The following is a 19,252-nucleotide window of genomic DNA, read 5'->3' as shown; positions in this document are numbered from 1 at the left end:
ATATGGGCTGCAGTGAGAGTGAGAGCTGTGGGGTGTTTTCCTTCCAGAGCATGAACAAGTGTCATAGGTGTTGTGTGTGTCTTAGTGTCTGAGGTGGCCTTGTGCTTGCTGCTGGTGGGAATCTGGCTGCCCTTAGGAAACCAGATCATCCCCAGGAATTTGACAGTTTTATGACCCTGTTTTTAATGGGGTTCCATTGCCTAGCTTCATTTTTACAAATGTATGGATGTAGCGAGGTCCTCTTGGAAGCCCTCTTTAGAAATGGCCCTTAATCAGATGTCAGCTACATATAATATCAGTATTAAGCAGTTTTTTAAAGACCATTTGTTAAGGTCTTGGTGGTTGCAGTTAAATTTTTTTTTTATTTTCTTGTCTTTTTTTTTTTTTTTTGATTTTTTTAAGTCAATAGTGGAGATTCCCAGAGTCTTCAGTGTCACCAGCCAAATGCTTTTTTTTTTTTTTTTTTTTTTTGCTGGGGATGAGAGTTATCACTCTGATCTCATATTAAAGACTCTTAGCAACTAATCTACCCCTTTTTTCTTGATCCCTTGAACAGTTTTTAATGGGGTGTGCATCAAACACCATCCCTTATTTCCTCTATGTTGTTGATCTTTTTACCCCAGATATGGGGACAACCCCTCTCCCTTTTCAATAGAGAAGGCCCCTGGCAGTCATGGATCCCTGGCAGTCATGGATAAATTTAATGTGGAGGCAGGGAGAATCCTGAAGTTATTTATGCAATTTGGATTCCTTGGCAATGCCTGCTAATTGTCTCGTCTCGGGTGGAAAGGGAGTGGTACTAATAATTCGGACCCCATGTTGAATTCCCATAGTAACCAGCCAGCCACTGGACAAAATCTTTAAGAATGGTTTGAATTTCTAGTCTGGTCAAATGTCTGGTTTTGAGTTTAGTATCCTCCCCATCTGGGGTTCGTTTGAACTTATAGGTTATTGCTGGAAACATTTGGAGGTGGGGATGGTGGTCCCTCTGCCTGTCTCATATTCTGCCACCTCCTTCTCCAGGGTGGCCCAGTTGACCTCAGAGGGGTTAGGATCTGCAGCCAAGGATTGGACATCCACTCTACAACCCATGAGGTCAGCAGACAAAAAATGCCAGCAGTGAAGACAGTAGCTACATAAGGGTCATAGACCCTTGAGTCCTGTTGGTCAGCAGGGGCCACATTCTCCTAGCCAGGAGTATTCTCCTTCCCTATGTGCTCTGGTGGGGAAAATATTCCCTAAACCCTGGGGCAGTGTATTACCCTTGGACAAGGTCTACCAGACACAGCTCAAACAGGACAGAGCAACGTAGCCTCCCATCTCAATACCATTCCGTCCTCACAGCCAACAGCAGGCCTGCAAGTCCTTACCCCCTGGGTGGCCTAACACACATAGACCTGGGAACGGCCTCTCCTCTCTTTTATGTGAGTCTCTATGCCTTCCCAGGACCACAGCCAATTAATTTATACCAAATTAGCACTGGTCTCACCCATTCCTGTGCTCCTTTTCCAGGGGAGTGCTATGGATCCATTGTCCTCCCTCTTGCCCTACTGAGGCAGGTGGCCTTATTTAGCGGTCCCTATGGTGCCAGCCCTTGCCTCTCTGCAGGTCCCGAGGCCTTTAATGCATCCATGATTTGGGGTGGGTAACCTGGGCAACTTCCAACAGACACAAAGGGTGATGCAAAGCAGTGCAAATGAACATGGCAAGCAATGGAGGCTTCCCTACTGGTGGTAATCACTTGGTACTGCATGTTAGTAAGCTAAGAACAGAATAAAGGCAGTTCTTCCTAGCTGCTATCAGTCAGTGTCAAATCAAGCTGCTTGCTGTGCCAGTTGTTTTGGATGTTTTGTGGAAGTCCTTCGGATGAGGAAGCGCAAACACAGATAGTCACCCAGCCCAGCATGCATGAAAGGATAGCTTTCTTAAATCAAACAGCCTGGAAGGGAAAAGGGGAGAATGAGGGTGGGGCTTACCTAACCTAGGCTCCTGTGGGGGACACTGGAGGGTCGCTGGAGAGGAGCACTTGTGGGCCAGGGCTCTTGCCTTTAATGTGACCCAGAGGAGAGGGCCTTTCCACAGATACTGGGGATTGGCAGTTTCAAACTGGACAGCACAAAAAGAAGTAATGGGCTGTTCAGAGAAGCTCTTTTCATCCAAACCATATGGAGGCACATACCTTGCTAGTTGCAGTTATACCCAGGGCAGGGATAGCCGGGGTGTTCACTCAAAAGGGGAACTTATGACTAGGCAAAGATGATGGCACACCAAATATAATTTCTTTAATGCCATTATGAATGTTAGCATAACTATTTTTACAAAGAGAGCACCTATACTAACCAGGAGTCCAGGATGTTTGTATTCAAATATTTCAAGTACCATTTCCACATACTGGTTTTGTGATCTTGGCAAGTTGTACAGATTCTCAATGCCTCAATTTCCTCATCCATAAATGGGAAGATGATAGTTGCTATTTCACAGAACACTGATGATTAAATAAGTTCATATACGAAAGGACATTGTAAGATGTCTAATATGTTTTGAGTACTCATAAATATTAGCTATTATTATTATCAATGAACATATATAGGATATTTTCTACAATAATTAAAGGAGTTTAAGAAATGCAATATTAAATTTTAGTCATTTATATATGCTTATGCCTGGTATGTAAATATATATGTATTATAAAAGTGTACCATGTAAATTATATATAATTTTTACATGTCCTTAGTATGTACGTGTTGAAGAGAATTTCATGCAGTTCTACAAGTGGGAATGAATAAACATGAATATGATGATGGTGATGATGTCAATAACAAGGATGAGAGCTACAGCTGTAAAAGGAGATGGGAGTCATCCCTACTGATGGTTATTAATATTATTTGAGATTTAATGAAAATATAAAAAGTTAAAAGGTGAATTAAACTTTGAAGAAGTCTTTCACTTCAGTCCAACTTAGATTTGCTTCCTTCAAGACACATTTTAGCAGAGCAAGAATAATTTTTCTCCAGTTCCTATTCCTGTTAAGCTTATGTAGTAGTCTCCTAATATACAGAGGAAAGAAATAATCCATTTATGTGGGTAACTTTTGCACTGGCATTAGACAGTTTTAATACAGCCTCAGAAATTTCTTAATTCATGATTAAGAAGTGGTCTCCACTAGGAGAATCTAATCCATCACTGGTTATTTGTTTATCTTTGTGCTGATAAACTAAATATTACTGTTCATGTGTATTAGTAAACAGGCACAAGTATTAATTTTCCTAACCTATGTCCATTTCTAACTTTAATACTTATTTTTAAGAACGTTGTGAACTATTCCCACCTTTCCTTTCCTTTATGTTCATTAAGGTTCCTAATCATATCCATGTCTAGCTGTTAATCTTGATAGCTCTGGAGGCAGAAACTTGACTCATCACCTGGCACTGTACTTAGAGGTTGTGTGACCTTGGGCAAATTACTCAACCTGCTTGAGCCTCAGTTTCCTTCACAGTCATATAGGAATGATAAGGCCATTCAGAGGCTAGAACGGCATACAAAGTAAGGCTCTGGGCAATGCTTGGCATGCGGACTCAAGCACAGTGAATGTTGGTTACTGTTATGCAAATTTTGGCACACTAGCTTGGGCTATTTCTTGACAGCATTTGCTTTGTATTCCTTCTGCAGATGCTCTAACGTGTGTTTTCTGACTACATTATAAAATATTCACTGACAGTTTTGTCCACCCCGTCGCCATTCAGGCAGCACTGGGGACACTGCCATCACTCTCCACATATCTATCACTTAATAAATTCTCACCGCCGGCCACCCCGGGCATCCAGCAGCCGCGCACCCTCCACCTGACAGCTGCTCCTGGTAATAAACCATAAAGCATAAAAGGAACGCGATGCCGCACTCTACCGCCTTTCCCATCCAACACCTCTAACTCTTTTCTCTTTGCAGGATGTTCTGGAAGCTTTCCCTGTCCTTGTTCTTGGTGGCCGTGCTGGTGAAGGTGGCGGAAGCCCGGAAGAACCGCCCCGCGGGAGCCATCCCCTCTCCCTACAAGGACGGCAGCAGCAACAACTCGGAGAGATGGCAACACCAGATCAAGGAGGTGCTGGCCTCCAGCCAGGAGGCCCTGGTGGTCACCGAGCGCAAGTACCTCAAGAGTGACTGGTGCAAGACGCAGCCGCTGCGGCAGACGGTGAGCGAGGAGGGCTGCCGCAGCCGCACCATCCTCAACCGCTTCTGCTACGGCCAGTGCAACTCCTTCTACATCCCGCGGCACGTGAAGAAGGAGGAGGAGTCCTTCCAGTCCTGCGCCTTCTGCAAGCCCCAGCGCGTCACCTCCGTCCTCGTGGAGCTCGAATGCCCGGGGCTGGACCCACCCTTCCGACTCAAAAAAATCCAGAAGGTGAAGCAGTGCCGTTGCATGTCGGTGAACCTCAGCGACTCCGACAAGCAGTGAGCGCCCCCCGGGGCAGGACGCTGCTCAGCATCGCGGGCGCCCCGGCCGCTGGGGTCGCGTCGCCGCCGCCTCTGTCCCTGTCCTCCGAGCTCACGCACACGCTGCCTGGTGTCCCCCCACCCCCCGCAGCAGCAAGCACGTCTCTTGGGGCTGACGGTTTCCTCTGTCACAAACGTGGACCGGAAGTGGAGCCTTGCGGATGTGTTTTCCTGATCCAGTCCCCGGGTTCCCGGGCCTTCGACCCCACCTCCGCCTCCAAAACCAGGCTAATGAATCAGGCCCGGAGGAAGATGGTGGAAGACCACCGCCCACCACCCAGCAATCGGAGAGGACCTTTCAGGTAAATGCACTGTAAATCCGGCATTGATGTTTCCACTATGTGGAAAAGCAGGTATTTCCCTGGCCTCACCCTACACTCCAGCTCGGCCTCTTCCCCCGTGAAGTGGGAACCTCAGACCTCTCCTGCTAGTCCCTGGACCTCTGCCTGGGAGCTGAGGGCTGCCTTCAGCCACTGCTGTGATGCGGCTTTGGACACCGTCCATAAGGAAGAGATCTGTGGACAGGCAGGTTCTCCTAACAAACCTGATACCAAGAAGACAACTTGAGCCACTTGGATCATGAAGTGGGCTTCTCTGGTACTTTGCTCACAGCAGGCCACATGCTGCTCTCACCCCCGCCACCGACGCCTCTTCTTTCTCACTTTTCCCTCCCCGCGTCTTTGGACTAAAGGCGAACTCTGGTGTGCATGCTATTATCGCTGCAATTTGAATATTATTACACGCAAAGGTCTCTATATAAACGCTGGTTTTATAATTAACCTATTGTAAAAAGTATTATAGACCTTTTCATGTATTATTTCACGTGTTTTGACTCTGGTTTGCAGTACCATTCTGAGTAAGGACCAGAACCCGGGATGATCTACCCAGACGTGTTTTACTCAGAAATATTTCCTAGTCAGCAGTTCACTGTCATGTATCTACTCTTAGACTGAGCAGGGAGATAGGAGGAGTTGTACTTTTACTTTGAAAAATATTTCACTGAAAGTACTAAAGCATTGCAGCACAGTGTGGGAAGTGGTTGGGATGGATGGACGCAGGGAGAGGGAAGTATGTAACCTGAGGTTCAAAGCCCCTATGTTTAATATACATATGTGGAGTGAGAAAGGTACATTATTTTCACTGCCATGACACTAAGCAATAAATAGTTCCCATTAGAAGTACAAAAAAAATTAAACAATATAAAGACTTGGGTCACTTTGTGGTACACAAAGAAGTAAAGGATGAAATAAATGAATAGCAATCCAGTCAGTCTTTCAGAAGACACCTCACTTCTTTTTCAAAGACTGGACTTCAAAAAGATGAGCAAATGTTAGGTCATTTTTCATTTTTATAATGAATTGTTGAGGTTTCCATGTTATGGTTCCTTGATATAAAATTGACATCAATTCATTTTCCTGCACAATTATACTTTCTTTGGATCACTTTGCTAAATTGCCCTCATGAAGGCTTCCCTGTGAAGAGTGTTTATGGAATCTGATAAATGTGAATGAGATGCCCATTGGTGGGAATCAGCATACTCTGAAAACCTTTCTCTGGTAATTTCCAAGCACACAGTCTTCAAATGCTCCTGCCAAGGTATGTCAGAAAAGCCCAGTTCCCTACCACGTGAGAAAGACCCTCTATAAGATGCTGAGAACTGAGGCTTTCCGACACTAGGCACTGATAGTGGATCTCGAAACATTTACATGGAGAGCGAAGCTGTGGGTGGGGTGTGGGGCACTGGTGGACCCATGTCCTGCCCCTGCCCAGCAGGTTTCATTCCTATCACTTCTGTAACACCAAGAGACTTGAGAAGAATGTGGTATTGTAATGGGATCTTAGCTTCAGAAATAGGTATATACAGCTCTCAATCAGGAGACAGAAACAAATATAAATCCTTGAGGGCTGGAACCTAAGGATTAAGAAAAACAAGTGGAGAGGGTTTTCAAGTTCAGAATTGATTTTTGCATTTGGTGGAAAACCTCAAGTCAGACTCTGGCAGAACAGCAGCAGAAAAGCTGTGAAGGAATTCCACATGATTGCAATGGAGGTCAATGGAGTGGAGTAGGAGGACAGTGGAGGGGAGTGTCTAGCTGCACTTCAAAACCAGCCCCTGTTATTTTTATTAGCTGCAGAATCCACGCAGATAGGGGAAGGGTTAAGCTATGAACTCACAGAATACAAACATGAGCACACTCTCTTTGAGCCCAGTTGTGGATGTAGCAATGAAAGCAATATTATATGCTGCAGTGTGAAGCTCCTTCTGGGGGTTATTGTATGTACAAAGTTTACCTTCTAATGGCTCAAATTGTATTTAATTGTTTTTTGTTTATAAATGAAGAAAAGCTTTAAGTATATGTAATTATTTTATAGGTGTACTATTAAATTATAGAACAAATAAAGATACTCTAGGATTATTTGTGATCCTGGTAATGATGTGCCATACAAGTGGATTCCTGAACTTGTTTCAGTGGGCACTGAAGGAGCACTGTGCACTCAGAATGATTTTGCCCAGCCATGGTGGGTTTAACTCCCAGCCTACATTGTACTAACTTCTTTCGGGTTTGTTATCCTCAAAAGAGAATCAGAATTAGGCATTCTAGGAGCAGAGGTGGAGAGGGGGACTCTTGATCCTGAGGGGGTGCACCAGTTTTGGAGTTTTCAAGCCTCTTACAGCTCCCCCAACAGCTAAAGACATAATTTGTAACCTATTCTCATTATGCTCTCTAAGGCAAAGAAATACTGAATGAGGATGCCTTGAGAAATGCTGCAAATAGACATTCTTTGTAAGCCTCTCTTTCCCTTTAGCAGCCAGGACTGGCACATTATTTGCCTTTTCAACAAGCCAGAACTTGTCCTGAGTTTTGTCCATTTTCACATTCATGTCTCACAGGTTTCAACACTTCTTAATTTAAATACTTCGTAGTTTCACAATGTCACCATCTTTTCTGACTTATCTGCCATTCAAGAATCCAATTTCCAATAAAAAAAATTAAAACCTTAATGAAATTGTACATGCTTGACTCATGGGATGGGGTCCAGAGGAATTCAATTCAATAATAAATAATTTCATGTTAGTTAAATGACTCTGATAGAATATTCCACTTTAGACTAAGATATCCCATTCCACATGTTTCTGAAGTTGATTATTTTATTTTTTAATTAAAGAAATTGTAGGTTTACAGAACTATCATGCATAAAAATACAGACTTCCCATATACCAACCCACCACCAATACTTGCACTGGTGTGGATAATTTGTTACAATTGATGATAGCACATTTTATAATTGTACTATTAATTAAAGTCCACAGTTTTAGTTAGGGTTCACTGTTTGTGTAAGGTAGTTCCCGGGATTTTTTTTGTTTTGTTTTTAATTTTTATTCTGTTACCATATATTCAATCTAACATTTCCCCTTTTAATTATATTCAGATAAACATCTCAGTGCTGTTAATTGCCTTCACAATGTTGTGCTACCATCATCACCATCATTAGAAAAACATTTCTATCATTCCAAACAGGAACCCTGTACATTTTAAGCTTTAACTTCCCATTCCCTATTCCCACTCCCTCCCCTGGTAACCTCTAATCTAGATTCTGACTCTATGAGTTTGCTTATTCTAATTGTTTCAAATCCATGAGATCAGACAATATTTGTCCTTTTGAGTCTGGTTTATTTCACTCAACATAATGTTCTGCAGGTTCATCCATGCTGTCACATGTATCAGGACTTCATTCCTTTTTACAGCTGAATAATATACCATTGAATGTATTTTCCACATTTTATTTGTCCACTCATCAGTTGATGGACACTTTGGTCACTTCCATCTTTTGGCAGTTGTAAATAAGCCACTATGAACATCGATATGCAAATACTCGAGTCCCTGCTTTCAGTCCTTTTGGGTGTATACCCTCAAGTGGGATTGCCAGTCCCAGGGTAGGAACCGCTTACTGTCTTCCAGAGCAGCTGCACCATTTTACATTGTCACCAGCAATGAAGGAGTGCTCCTGTTTCTCCACATCTTCTCCAACACTTGTTATTTTCCTTTTTTTTAAATGGTAACCATTCTGGTGGGTGTGAAACGGTATCTTGTGGTTTTAATTTGCATTTCCCTGATAACTAATGATGTTGAGCATCTGTTCATGTGCCTTCTGGCCATTCATATCTCTTCTTTGGAGAGATGTCTGTTCAGGTCTTTTGCTCATTTTTTAGTTGGGTTGTTTGTATTTTTATTAAGTTGAAGGATTTCTTTATATATTCTGGATATTAATCTTTTGTTGGATATGTGGTTTCCAAATGTTTTTTCCCATTGTGTAGGTTATGTTTTTACTTTCATGATATAGTCCTGTGAGGAACAAAAGTTTTAAATTTTGATGAGATCCCATTTCTCTATTTTTTCTTTTTTGTGCTTTGGCTGTAAAATCTAAGAAACCATTGCCTAACACAAGGTCCTGAAGGTGCTTCCCTATGTTTTCTTCTAGGGGGTTGGTAGTTGTAGCACTTATATTAAGGTCTTTGATCTATTTTGAGTTAATTTTTTTATATGGTGTGAGGTAGGAGTTCTCCTTTTCTTTGCAAATGGAGACCCAGTTTTCTCAGCACAATTTGTTGATGAGACTGTCCTTTCCCAATTGAGTGGCCACTTGGTCAACAATCAGTTGGCCATAAATGTGAGGGTTGATTTCCCCTCTAATCCTGTTCCATTGGTCTATAGGTCTGCCCTTGTGCCAATGCCATGCTGTTTTGATTACTGTGGCTTTGTAATAAGTTACAAGATTGGGAAGTATAAGTCCTCCAACTACATTCATCTTTTTCAAGCTGGCTTTAGCTATTTGGGGCTCCTTGCCTTTCCATATAAATTTGGTCATTGACTTTTCCATTTCTGTAAGGAAGGTTTTTGGAATTGTAATTGGGGTTGCATTCAATCTATAAATTTCTTTGGGTAGTATTGATGCCTTAACGATATTTAGTTTTCTAATCCGTGAACACAGAATGTCCTTCCATTTATTTATGACTTCTTTGATTTCTTTTAGCAATGCTTGATAGTTTTCTGTGTATAGGTCCTTTCCATCCTTGATTAGATTTATTATTAGATATTTGATTCTTTTAGTTGTTATAGTGAATGGATTTTTTTTTCTTGATTTCTTCTTCCAATTGTTCATTGCTTGTGTATAGAAACAATACTGATTTTGGGGTGTTGATCTTGTACCCTGCCACTTTGCTGAATTCATTTATTGATTCTAGGACCTTTGTTTTGGATATTTTAGGATTTTCTGTGTATCATCTGCAAATGGAGTAAGTTTTACTCCTTCCTTTCCCATTAGGATGCTTTTTATTTCTTCCCATACAATGCTGAATAACAGCGATGGCAGTGGGCATCCTTGTCTTGTTCCTGATCTTACAGGGAAAGCTTTTAATGTTTCACATTAAATAGGATGTTAGCTGTGGGGTTTTCATATATGCTCATTTTTGTATTGAGGAAGTTTCCTTCTATTCCTAATCTTCTAAGTGTTTTTATGAAGAAAGAGTGCTGGATCAATTGAGGTGATCATGTGGTTTATTTCTTTCATCCTGTTAATGTTCTAGTATCATATTAATTTATTTTCTTATGTTGAATCAATCTTGCATATCAGGGATAAATCACACTTGATCATGATGTATAATTCTTTTAATATACTGTTGAATTCAGTTTTTTAGTATTTTGTTGAGGATTTTTGCGTTTCTAGTCATAAGAGATAGTGGTCTGCAGTTTCCTTGTGGTATCTTTATCTGACTTTGATATGAGGGTGATATTGGCCTTGTAGAATGAGTTAGAGAGTGTTCTCTGTTTTTCCATTTTTTGGAAGAGTTTGAACAGAATTGGAGTTAAATCTTCTGGGAATGTTTTGTAGAATTCCCTTGTGAAGCTATCTGGTGCCAGGCTTTTCTTTGTTGGGAGTTTTTGATTACTAATTCAGCCTTTTTACTAGTAATTGGTTTGTTGAAATGTTCTATTTCTTCTTGAGTCAATGTAGGTAGTTTATGTGTTTCTAAGACTTTGTCCATTTCATCTAGGTTATCTAATTTATTGGCATACACTTGTTCATATTATCCTCTTGTAGTCTTTGTTATTTCAGCGGGGTCAGTGGTAATGTCCCCGTTTTCATTTCTGTTTTTCATTATTTGTATCCTTTCTCTTTTTTCCTTTGTCAGTCTAGCTAAAGGTTTGTCAATTTTATTGATCTTTTCAAAGAACTGACTTTTGGTTTTGTTGATTCTATTGCTTTTTGTTTTGTTTTGTTTTCTATTTTATTTATCTTGTCTCTGATCTTTGTTAATTTACTTCCTTTTGCTGACTTTGGGTTTAGTTTCCTCTTCTTTTTCTGGCTCTTCCAGTTTTAAGGTTACATCTCTGACTTGAAGTCTTTCTTCTTTTTTAATGTAATAGTTTAGAGCTATAAATTTCCCTCTCAGCACTGCCTTTGCTGAATCCCATAAGTTTTGCTATGCTGCATTTTCATGTTCATTCACCTCAAGATATTTCCTAATTTTGCTTCTGATTTCTTCTTTAGCCCATTGGTTATTCAAGTGTATGTTGTTTAATTTCCATGTATTGAATTTTCCATTTCTGCCTCTGTTAATGATTTCTAGCTTCATTCTGCTAGATGGGCATTGGTAGCTGCTAGGCAGAGAGAGCAATTTACTGTTCTTTACCATAATTTATCTTTCTCTTCCTCCCATTCATCCCTGGATGCTGTGCAGTGTTCTTATGGCCTCTGGGGTGTCAAAATAGTTGTTTCAGACAGTTTCTGCCTAGTAGTTATTTTGGTGGAAGGACTGAGTCCTGGAATTCCCTACTCTACCATCTTCCCTGAAAGTTTTAACTGATTGGTTTTTAAGTTATAAAATCAGTGGAATTGAACTCTGCTATTGAGTGAGGAGCTTAGAATGCATGTACTTCTAGAAAGTTTGATTGATGACTGATCTATCACCACTGATTTTTTTAACTTTATTTATCGAAAAATTTAAAAAAAAACAAAAAACCCATTTCAAACAAAAAACAAAGGAATAAGAAAAACAAATAGCCTAAAATAACTGCATTGCTTCCATGTTCCTACCATACCCAAGAAAATTTATAAACCATAAGCATTCCTGAGCATTCCCATAACATTGAGATTACTCTCAATTGCTTATCTGTTCTTATTAGATTATCGTTCCCCCTTCACTAGTTGCTGTCTGTCTCTAGGTCCCCTACATTCTACAATATGAAATATTTATTTTACATTTTACATTTTTCACAGAGTTCATGTTAGTGGTAACATACAATATCTCTCTTTTTGTGTCTGGCTTTCACTCAGCATCATATCTTCAAGTATCATCCATGTTGTCATATGCTTCATGACCTCATTTCTTCTTACTGCTGTGTAGTATTCCATCGTGTGTATATACCACATTTTGTTTATCTATTCATCTGTTGAAGGACATTTGGATTGTTTTCAACTCTTGGCAACTGTGAATAATGCTGCTATGAACATCGGTGTGCAAATATCTGTTCATATCACTACTGATTAATGTCTGTATGCATGATAACCCGTAAGACCTAATCACAAATAATATAATTCAAACTTGTTGCTTACGAGGTTATTTTCTATATCCTCCTTAATCCCCACCCTTGACACTCTCTTCATTTGATTCCACAGCCACTTCTAAAACACAGCAGGCAATCTATCAACTGTGGCCTTTCCCAAAAAAGAAATATGGGAAACCAAGTAGTTGTTTTGTTTTTGTTATTTATGTCCATTGGCATTTCTGGGTCACTGGCTTCTCTAGTACTCAGTCTAGAATATACAAGGCAGAAAGGAAACCCAGGGAACTTGCTGTCATGTCATTCCTTGGGTCCTGAGGTCCCTGGTGAGCCTGCCTTCCTTACCCCAACTTTTAGAAACCACATATATTTGTTTTATGTAAAACGGCCAGAGTTTTTAGTGGTAGGAATAGGGAGAAGTGTATCCACTTTGTCTTGTCAGGAACCAGAAGTCCCCTGAATCTTTATGAGGTTGGTTGCCCACTCTGGGGTGTGAGGTGTGAAGTGTGAGGTGTACGAATGTTACTATGACCTCCAACATACTTGCCACTCACCTCTCATCTATTACATGATGTCATTGATACAGTGGATCAATGTGATATCTTGTGGAATGTCTATAAAGTGCAGGTCCCTTCAAACTGTAGTTTGACAAAGGATAAAAGAAGTTACATAGAGCAGGGACAAGACCAAAAACATATATTGTCCATCCCATGGGAATTCAACCTGCATCCAGTTCCCCTTCCTGATAGGTATGAAACACACACATATACACACACTCACGTTTGCCAGATCAGTCTGCTGGAGGCTGTTCTAATCTGCTCTGACAAAAATATCCCAGTTAGTACAGTGGGTGCAATCAGGGAAGCCACCATGTTGTCTGCCATGTGCTACCTGATTTTTGGAGGGACCAGCCTGGTGAAATAAATGGGGATCTGATAGATACTGCTACAATATTAAAGTCTTTAAGAGTATCAGTAATTTTTTCCCATCTCTACTGCATTGCAGCATTGTTTTTGAGTTACTATTTTTGCTGGGGTGGGGGCAGTTTAAGAGTCTTCCATTTGACCCTCCCCATACAATTGTTCTTCCCCTAGAAGTTAGAGACCCAATATGAGGGGTCTTCAAACTACCAAGGATGTCCCTTCCCTAATTATACATTTGGAGATTAGGGAAAGTACCACCAGAATTGGTTAGGACTCTTGTGGTCTCTATAAGCCAACACTCTAATAGAACCATTTGGTGTATTGAGTCTTCAGGTATTAGTGTCAGTTCAGACCCAGTGTTCAATAATCCTCAAAAGATCTGAAAATTCTTCTTTCCCCCAAAGCACTTTTACATAAGTGGTCACAGGTCACCTGGTTAAGGACTGAGGGAATAACAAATGACTATCTGCCCTAGTGGTGCAGTGTCCTTACTCGTAAGGAACCAAACTCTCCTTCAGCCAACAGTTTCCAGGACTGATCTGAAAACTGTGAAAGGGATTGTAATTTTTTACTGAGACACAGTCCTCTGCCTCCGGTTTCATTGCTTTCTTTTGGCAGTACAAATTAAGCAATACTCTAGTTGGCAGCCCATTTATCTTGCCTCCAGAAACACCATGTTCTATTAACCATCTCCAAGTTCCGACCCCTTGATACAACTCCAATCTTACCATCTTTGCAGCAACTGTGTCCATGTTACTTCTGAAAGCTAAGGTTTTCCACTTTCCACTTGACATATTATTTCAGTGTCATTTCAGGGAGCTTAGTTTTATAACAGCATCTTCTCCTGTTAGCCCTGGTCTACTGACAACAAACACTACTGAGTTTCTCAACAATACTGGTGCCCCCCTCACCAGCAAAATTATAAGTGCTTTGGTAAATACAGAGTTGCCCAGGCCTTCTTTGGAAAATAGTGGGCTGTTAGGTTTTTTAGCTTCACACGGTAAATCAGCTTAAGCACCGCCACTTCTCTAAGCCTTTTGATCCCTTCCACCACCATCCTCACAGCATATTAGCACCATCTCTCTTTGCCTCTGTATGAAATCTTGAATCGTGGGACAGTGGCCCCATGGTGATAAGAGCTCCCTTTTCCAACTTCATGTTCTGATCTGCCTCTCTGATCCAGCACCCTCAGGACACAGGCCCATGCTTCCTCTCCTGGCTCCTGCAGCTCCTTCACTCTATTCTCCCTCTCTTCCTTTAGCAGATCCTGCATATCCCCTATAGGCTGTGCTGGGATTTGACCCTTGTTCAATCTGCTTTCCAGGAGGGGAGATGGTGTTATCTCCTGAGGAGACCAAGTATCCTCTTATAAAATCCTGCCTTATTTGAGGTTTCTGCATGACCCACAGACTTTCATATTCTGCTTGAGTCAGTGATAAATCATCCTGACTCTGTTATTATCTCTCATCACCAAATCAGGCCACTTGGAAATAGGCTTGATCCCAAAGTATTTATAATCACCCTATCCCTCATATCTGTTAAGCACAAAAGCTGTTGCACCAGCCGGTGAGTCTCCTCCACCAGCCTGCCATCCTTGTTCCCTGCTGGTAAAAGTTTTAATAATACATTGCTACAGCATGCCAGGGGCATGCCGGCTGGCCGGGGAGTGATTCATGTCCAGATTCCTCTTTTAGAGTATCTTTTCTCGGACCACTCCTGGAAAAGGCTATCTTGGGTTGGTTTTCCTGAAAATAAACTCTGAGACAAGGATTTGGTGTGGGTTTATTGGGGAGTGCCCTCAGGACACAGACCTGTAAGGAAGTGGGGAAGGTAAGATTGTGCCAGCAGGAGATGCAATGTGGTTGCAGTTGAGGCTTTGGCTTATCTTATGGGGAGTTGTGGCACTGGGATGGCATTTCGGAATTGTTCCAAATTGAGGCAAGGGGGACCAGCCTTTTTATCCCACATCCCTAGGCCACCATGAAAGGGGGCATAACCTTGGACAAAGCATTTTCCTCCACGAAGGGCAATGTCCCATGAGGGACCCAGCTGTGAGCCACGAGCAGCTAATATTTTCAGTGGGGGGATATGGGTGCATTAGCCCTGAAGAGAATGTACTGGGCAGATACTGCGATAATTCACCTATTGTGAGTGTGTGAGTGTGTGTGTGTGTGTTACTTATACACCAGAGGTATGGGAGGAGGAAGGAGACAGAGGAGTAAAGACTATGGAAGAAAAGGGGCAAAGGAAATGCCATTTGAACTCACAGGACATAGAAAATCACCCAGAGATTTGCTGAGGGATTATTCTGGTAAGAATACACAAGACCTTGGCGAGAGCAGAATCCACATCCAGTCAGACCAGCTCAGCAGTTCTACAATAACACAGACTGAAGATGATGAGGGCCAGACAATATAATAGACTTGGATCTGAAAGGAAGACACACATATGTGAAATACTTGCAGAATTTGGTGACTAAGGCAGAGTATATTAGCACAAGAGATGAAAAGCCCAATGACAGTGAGGATGTGGTGTGAGAAGGTGACGATGGGGGTGTTTATGGATACTGAGTCTGCAGTGACAGTGAAGTCATCTAAATGAGACTGCTGTTGGCACTGGAAGAAACAGAACTGGAATTTGGGTGAGAAGCTAGACATGGAGAAATGGATGGAGGAGCAGAAAGATTGTGACTAAATCTATGAGCAAAGATGAGACTTTTAATAATGAAAATGAGGGAATAAAATTATAGTATTTTAGAAAATACTCCTAAAAAGAGTAGGGAGAAGAGAAAGCATCAGAGGAAACATGGAATATTCCTCAGTTCTTGCTGTCTGCCCAGTGCTTGATATAAAAAGGTTTTGTCCTTACTTTTCATTGACTCCCCTCTTGCCATGGACATTGCCCTCCCTCATGCATGACTCTATGAACACAGACAATTTCAGCTCATCCTCACCTCCCTAGTGACAATCCTCTTCTCTCTGCTCTCAGGCAGTGCCGCTTCTCCTGGATGAAGCTCTTAAGGGAGCTCCACCCTCAACGCTCATTCTAGAAGGGAAGTAGAGTGTGTTTAACAAGGCCTTCTAACTACCGCCTTCACCTGTGAATTTCTGTGGCTGGGACATTCTACATCTAACAAGACTGCAGCTATTTAAAAGGATACAACTACTCATTTGTGGGAGGAGGTACTGAATACCAAATTAGAAATTAGGAACTGAATGTGTAATCAAGGCTAGAAACTTAAAATTTTATGTTTGGGACTTCAGCAAAAAGTTGGAGAATTAGCCATATATTTCCATCTGCAGTTTCTTGCTTTCTGGTGTTGTTATTGCAGTGGTATTTTTTTAAATTTATTTTTGTTTTATTTGAGGAGACAAACAGTATACAACTTGTGTTGCCATAGGCATCCTGCATCCATTTTTCTATGTGCAGGAAGGCACTGTGTTGATGGGATCTGTTTCTGGATCTATCCTAGCATTTTATAAACTAAATATGAAAATTCTGATTTTCATTCTTTGCTTGAAAACTATGAGCTCCCTAGTTTAAAGATAGGCTGACTAATTATAGACAGCATTTACAAAGTGAAATATATCTATTTGAAATCATAAGGATTGTGGGGCCCAGAGTAATTGAATTCCATTTTAGTATGAATTATTATGACATGATTTAAATGTATTTCCAGCTTGAGACTCCAAAAGCCTAAAACCAACAGAAAAATCTCATCCTTGATTAGCCTGAGAGGTTTTGGTTTGTCCCATGATCCATTGCATGGATTAGAAAGGGATGTTAATCTCGGGAAATTGCAGAATATATGAAAGATTATAGCTGTAAATAAGAAACATTTACAGGAAGTCAATGCGGGCACTATGAAGCAATTCCAAAATTGAGAGAAAGGGGAATTGGCATAAGGATTACTAAAATGGACCTCCTGTGAAACAAAAAGCTCAAGGTTACTATATCAATCATACCCCCAGGGGAGAAAATGTGTCCAGTGGCCTACAGATCACCTTGAGTTTTTTTCTCATTTCTGCAATATAGAAGCATGGTTGGCCTGCTAACCTTACACATAACTCTCAATAACAGTCTACCGTATGAGAACCTGCTCTTCCTTGGGGAGGTGATCTGACAGGATTGCTGTAATAAGTATCATAAAATACCCAAAACATTTTGTCTCTTTGATTCAACAAAATGTAAATGACCACATAGGTGTCATTTGACATTTGAAATGAAATACATTGCAAAAAGTTAACTATAATATGTTTCTGAATTGACTTTTTATTACATAGTACAAAATCCAAAAGGATTAAGAGAAATAACAGTGAAAAATCTATCTGCCTTATTCCATAGCCCACCAGTTCCCTTCTCCAAAGCAACTAATATTAGCAGTTTATTGTGAATGCTTCCAATGTATATTAATTTTTGGAAATTCAGCAATCATATTGCACCTTCTTTATATAATTGGGAACACATATACATACTGTTTTTTGTGTTTTTTAAACATTTTTTATTGTGAAATATAACATATATACAGAAAAGTACATGCTGCTTTATATCTCGATTTTTCTGCACAAATATGACAAAGATATAAGCCATTACACTGATTTTTTTCTTTTAACAAAATACTGTGTACCATCTATATCAGTAAATAGTGTCCCTATTCTTTCATTTTTAAAGTTTGCATATTACTTTCTTGTTTAGAAGTTCTAATATTTTGCTATTACAAACCTTTATTGTCACTTTCCAGTATGTTAATATATGGTTGGGCCAGTCCCTCTTTCCAATACTCTTTTTTCCCCAAAACTTTCTTGACCTTCATTTTTTATTTTGATGTATGAATTTTAAAGTTCACTTCTCTAGCTGTCACCGTACCCCTCACCTCACCCTCACCCCTGCCGCAAAATCAAGCATTCTCTTGGTATTTTTATTTGGATTGCATTAAATTTATAGATTCATTTAGGGAGTCATTGGTTAATGATAAAGCCTTGCTATTTGTGTGTGTGTGTCTCTAACAATTGTTTTCATATGGATCTTATATATTTCTTTTTTTTTTTTTAATTTTCTTATGTATTTCTTTTTAAATTTATTCCGTGTGATTCTTCTTTCTTCATTGCTATTTTAAATGGGAACTTTTTCCAATTACATTTTCCAACTGAATATGTGTTTATAGGAAAGTGCATGATTTTTTATGCTGACATTTGTCTAGCCAATTTATATTCTGTTATTGTCTCTAATTTTGATTGATTCTCTGTTTTTTGAGTATATAATCTAATAAACTGCAAATAAAGATTATTTTACCTTTTCTGTTTGATTTTATACATTTCTTTCCTTCATCTCCAGGTCACTGATAAATAGCAATGGTGAAAATAGGCACCCAGGCCTTGTTCCTAACTTTTAAAGAGAATACTTCTGATGCTTCCCCATTGTGCCCCAGGCTGACTTGTGGCTTGATGTATTTGATCATTTAAGAACATATTTATATTATTAATATTTTTTATAAAAAATGACTTTGAATTACTACTTAAATGATTTCTTTAGCATTTGGTGGAAATCATATGATTTTTCTTCAAATATGCATATACATTTTTTTACATGCACACATATTATAATATACAAGGCAATACACATATGACCATTCTGGCATTCCAGGAATACACTCCATTTCTTTCTTCATTATTCTTCTGGTGCTTGCTAATATTTTGCTTAGTATTTTTGTATTGTTATTCATAAGTGAGTTGGTCTGTAGTATTCATTTTTGAATAATCTTTTCTGGGTTGGTAGCAGTGCTATGCTACCATTTAAACCACTAGATATACTAAAATAGTTTAAAAAGTAGTGGAATGATCTTTTCTTTAAAGCTTTGGTAGACTTAGCTCATGCCAAGTACTTTCATAGAGGTAGGGAGTAGGCAAATAGGGAAATAACTGGGGGCTTGGGGGAAGGGAGCTAAGCTTCTAATGGCATTCTCTATGCCTTATGGTAACTTGTGGTTAGATTTTCTCCTTTGGAATTAGTTTTGATCACATTTATTTTCCTTGAATGTTTTCCATTTTAACCAGGTATGCAAATGTATTTGCATTGAGTTAAGTATGTATAACTTCTTATAATTCCTTTAATTCTGTCTATCTGTGGTCATTTCCCACTTAGCGTTTCTTATTTTGCAAATCTATTATTTTTTTGATTTCCTGATTATTTCAGCTAATGATTTTTCTATTTTATTGTTTTATTTACCCTCAAAGACAGCTTTTGGATGTATTTATTTGTTCCAATGTTTCTGCT

The 19,252-nt window shown here is 40.0% G+C and overlaps 1 protein-coding gene across 1 annotated transcript in view; it reads left to right on the top strand.

The window, feature by feature from the left end:
- Positions 1-6,908, top strand: part of GREM2 (gremlin 2, DAN family BMP antagonist) — a 116,895-nt gene extending 109,987 nt beyond the window's left edge. Inside the window, exon 2 of the mRNA XM_037821992.1 lies at positions 3,946-6,908. Within this exon, the coding sequence (XP_037677920.1) occupies positions 3,947-4,453 (507 nt within the window). The 5' untranslated portion in view covers position 3,946 and the 3' untranslated portion in view covers positions 4,454-6,908. The remainder of the gene's footprint in view (positions 1-3,945) is intronic.
- The last annotated feature ends 12,344 nt before the right edge of the window (positions 6,909-19,252 follow it).

Source organism: Choloepus didactylus, chromosome 2, assembly GCF_015220235.1.
Source record: "Choloepus didactylus isolate mChoDid1 chromosome 2, mChoDid1.pri, whole genome shotgun sequence".
Taxonomy (NCBI): domain Eukaryota; kingdom Metazoa; phylum Chordata; class Mammalia; order Pilosa; family Megalonychidae; genus Choloepus; species Choloepus didactylus.
This window is presented reverse-complemented; position numbering and strand designations above follow the sequence as displayed.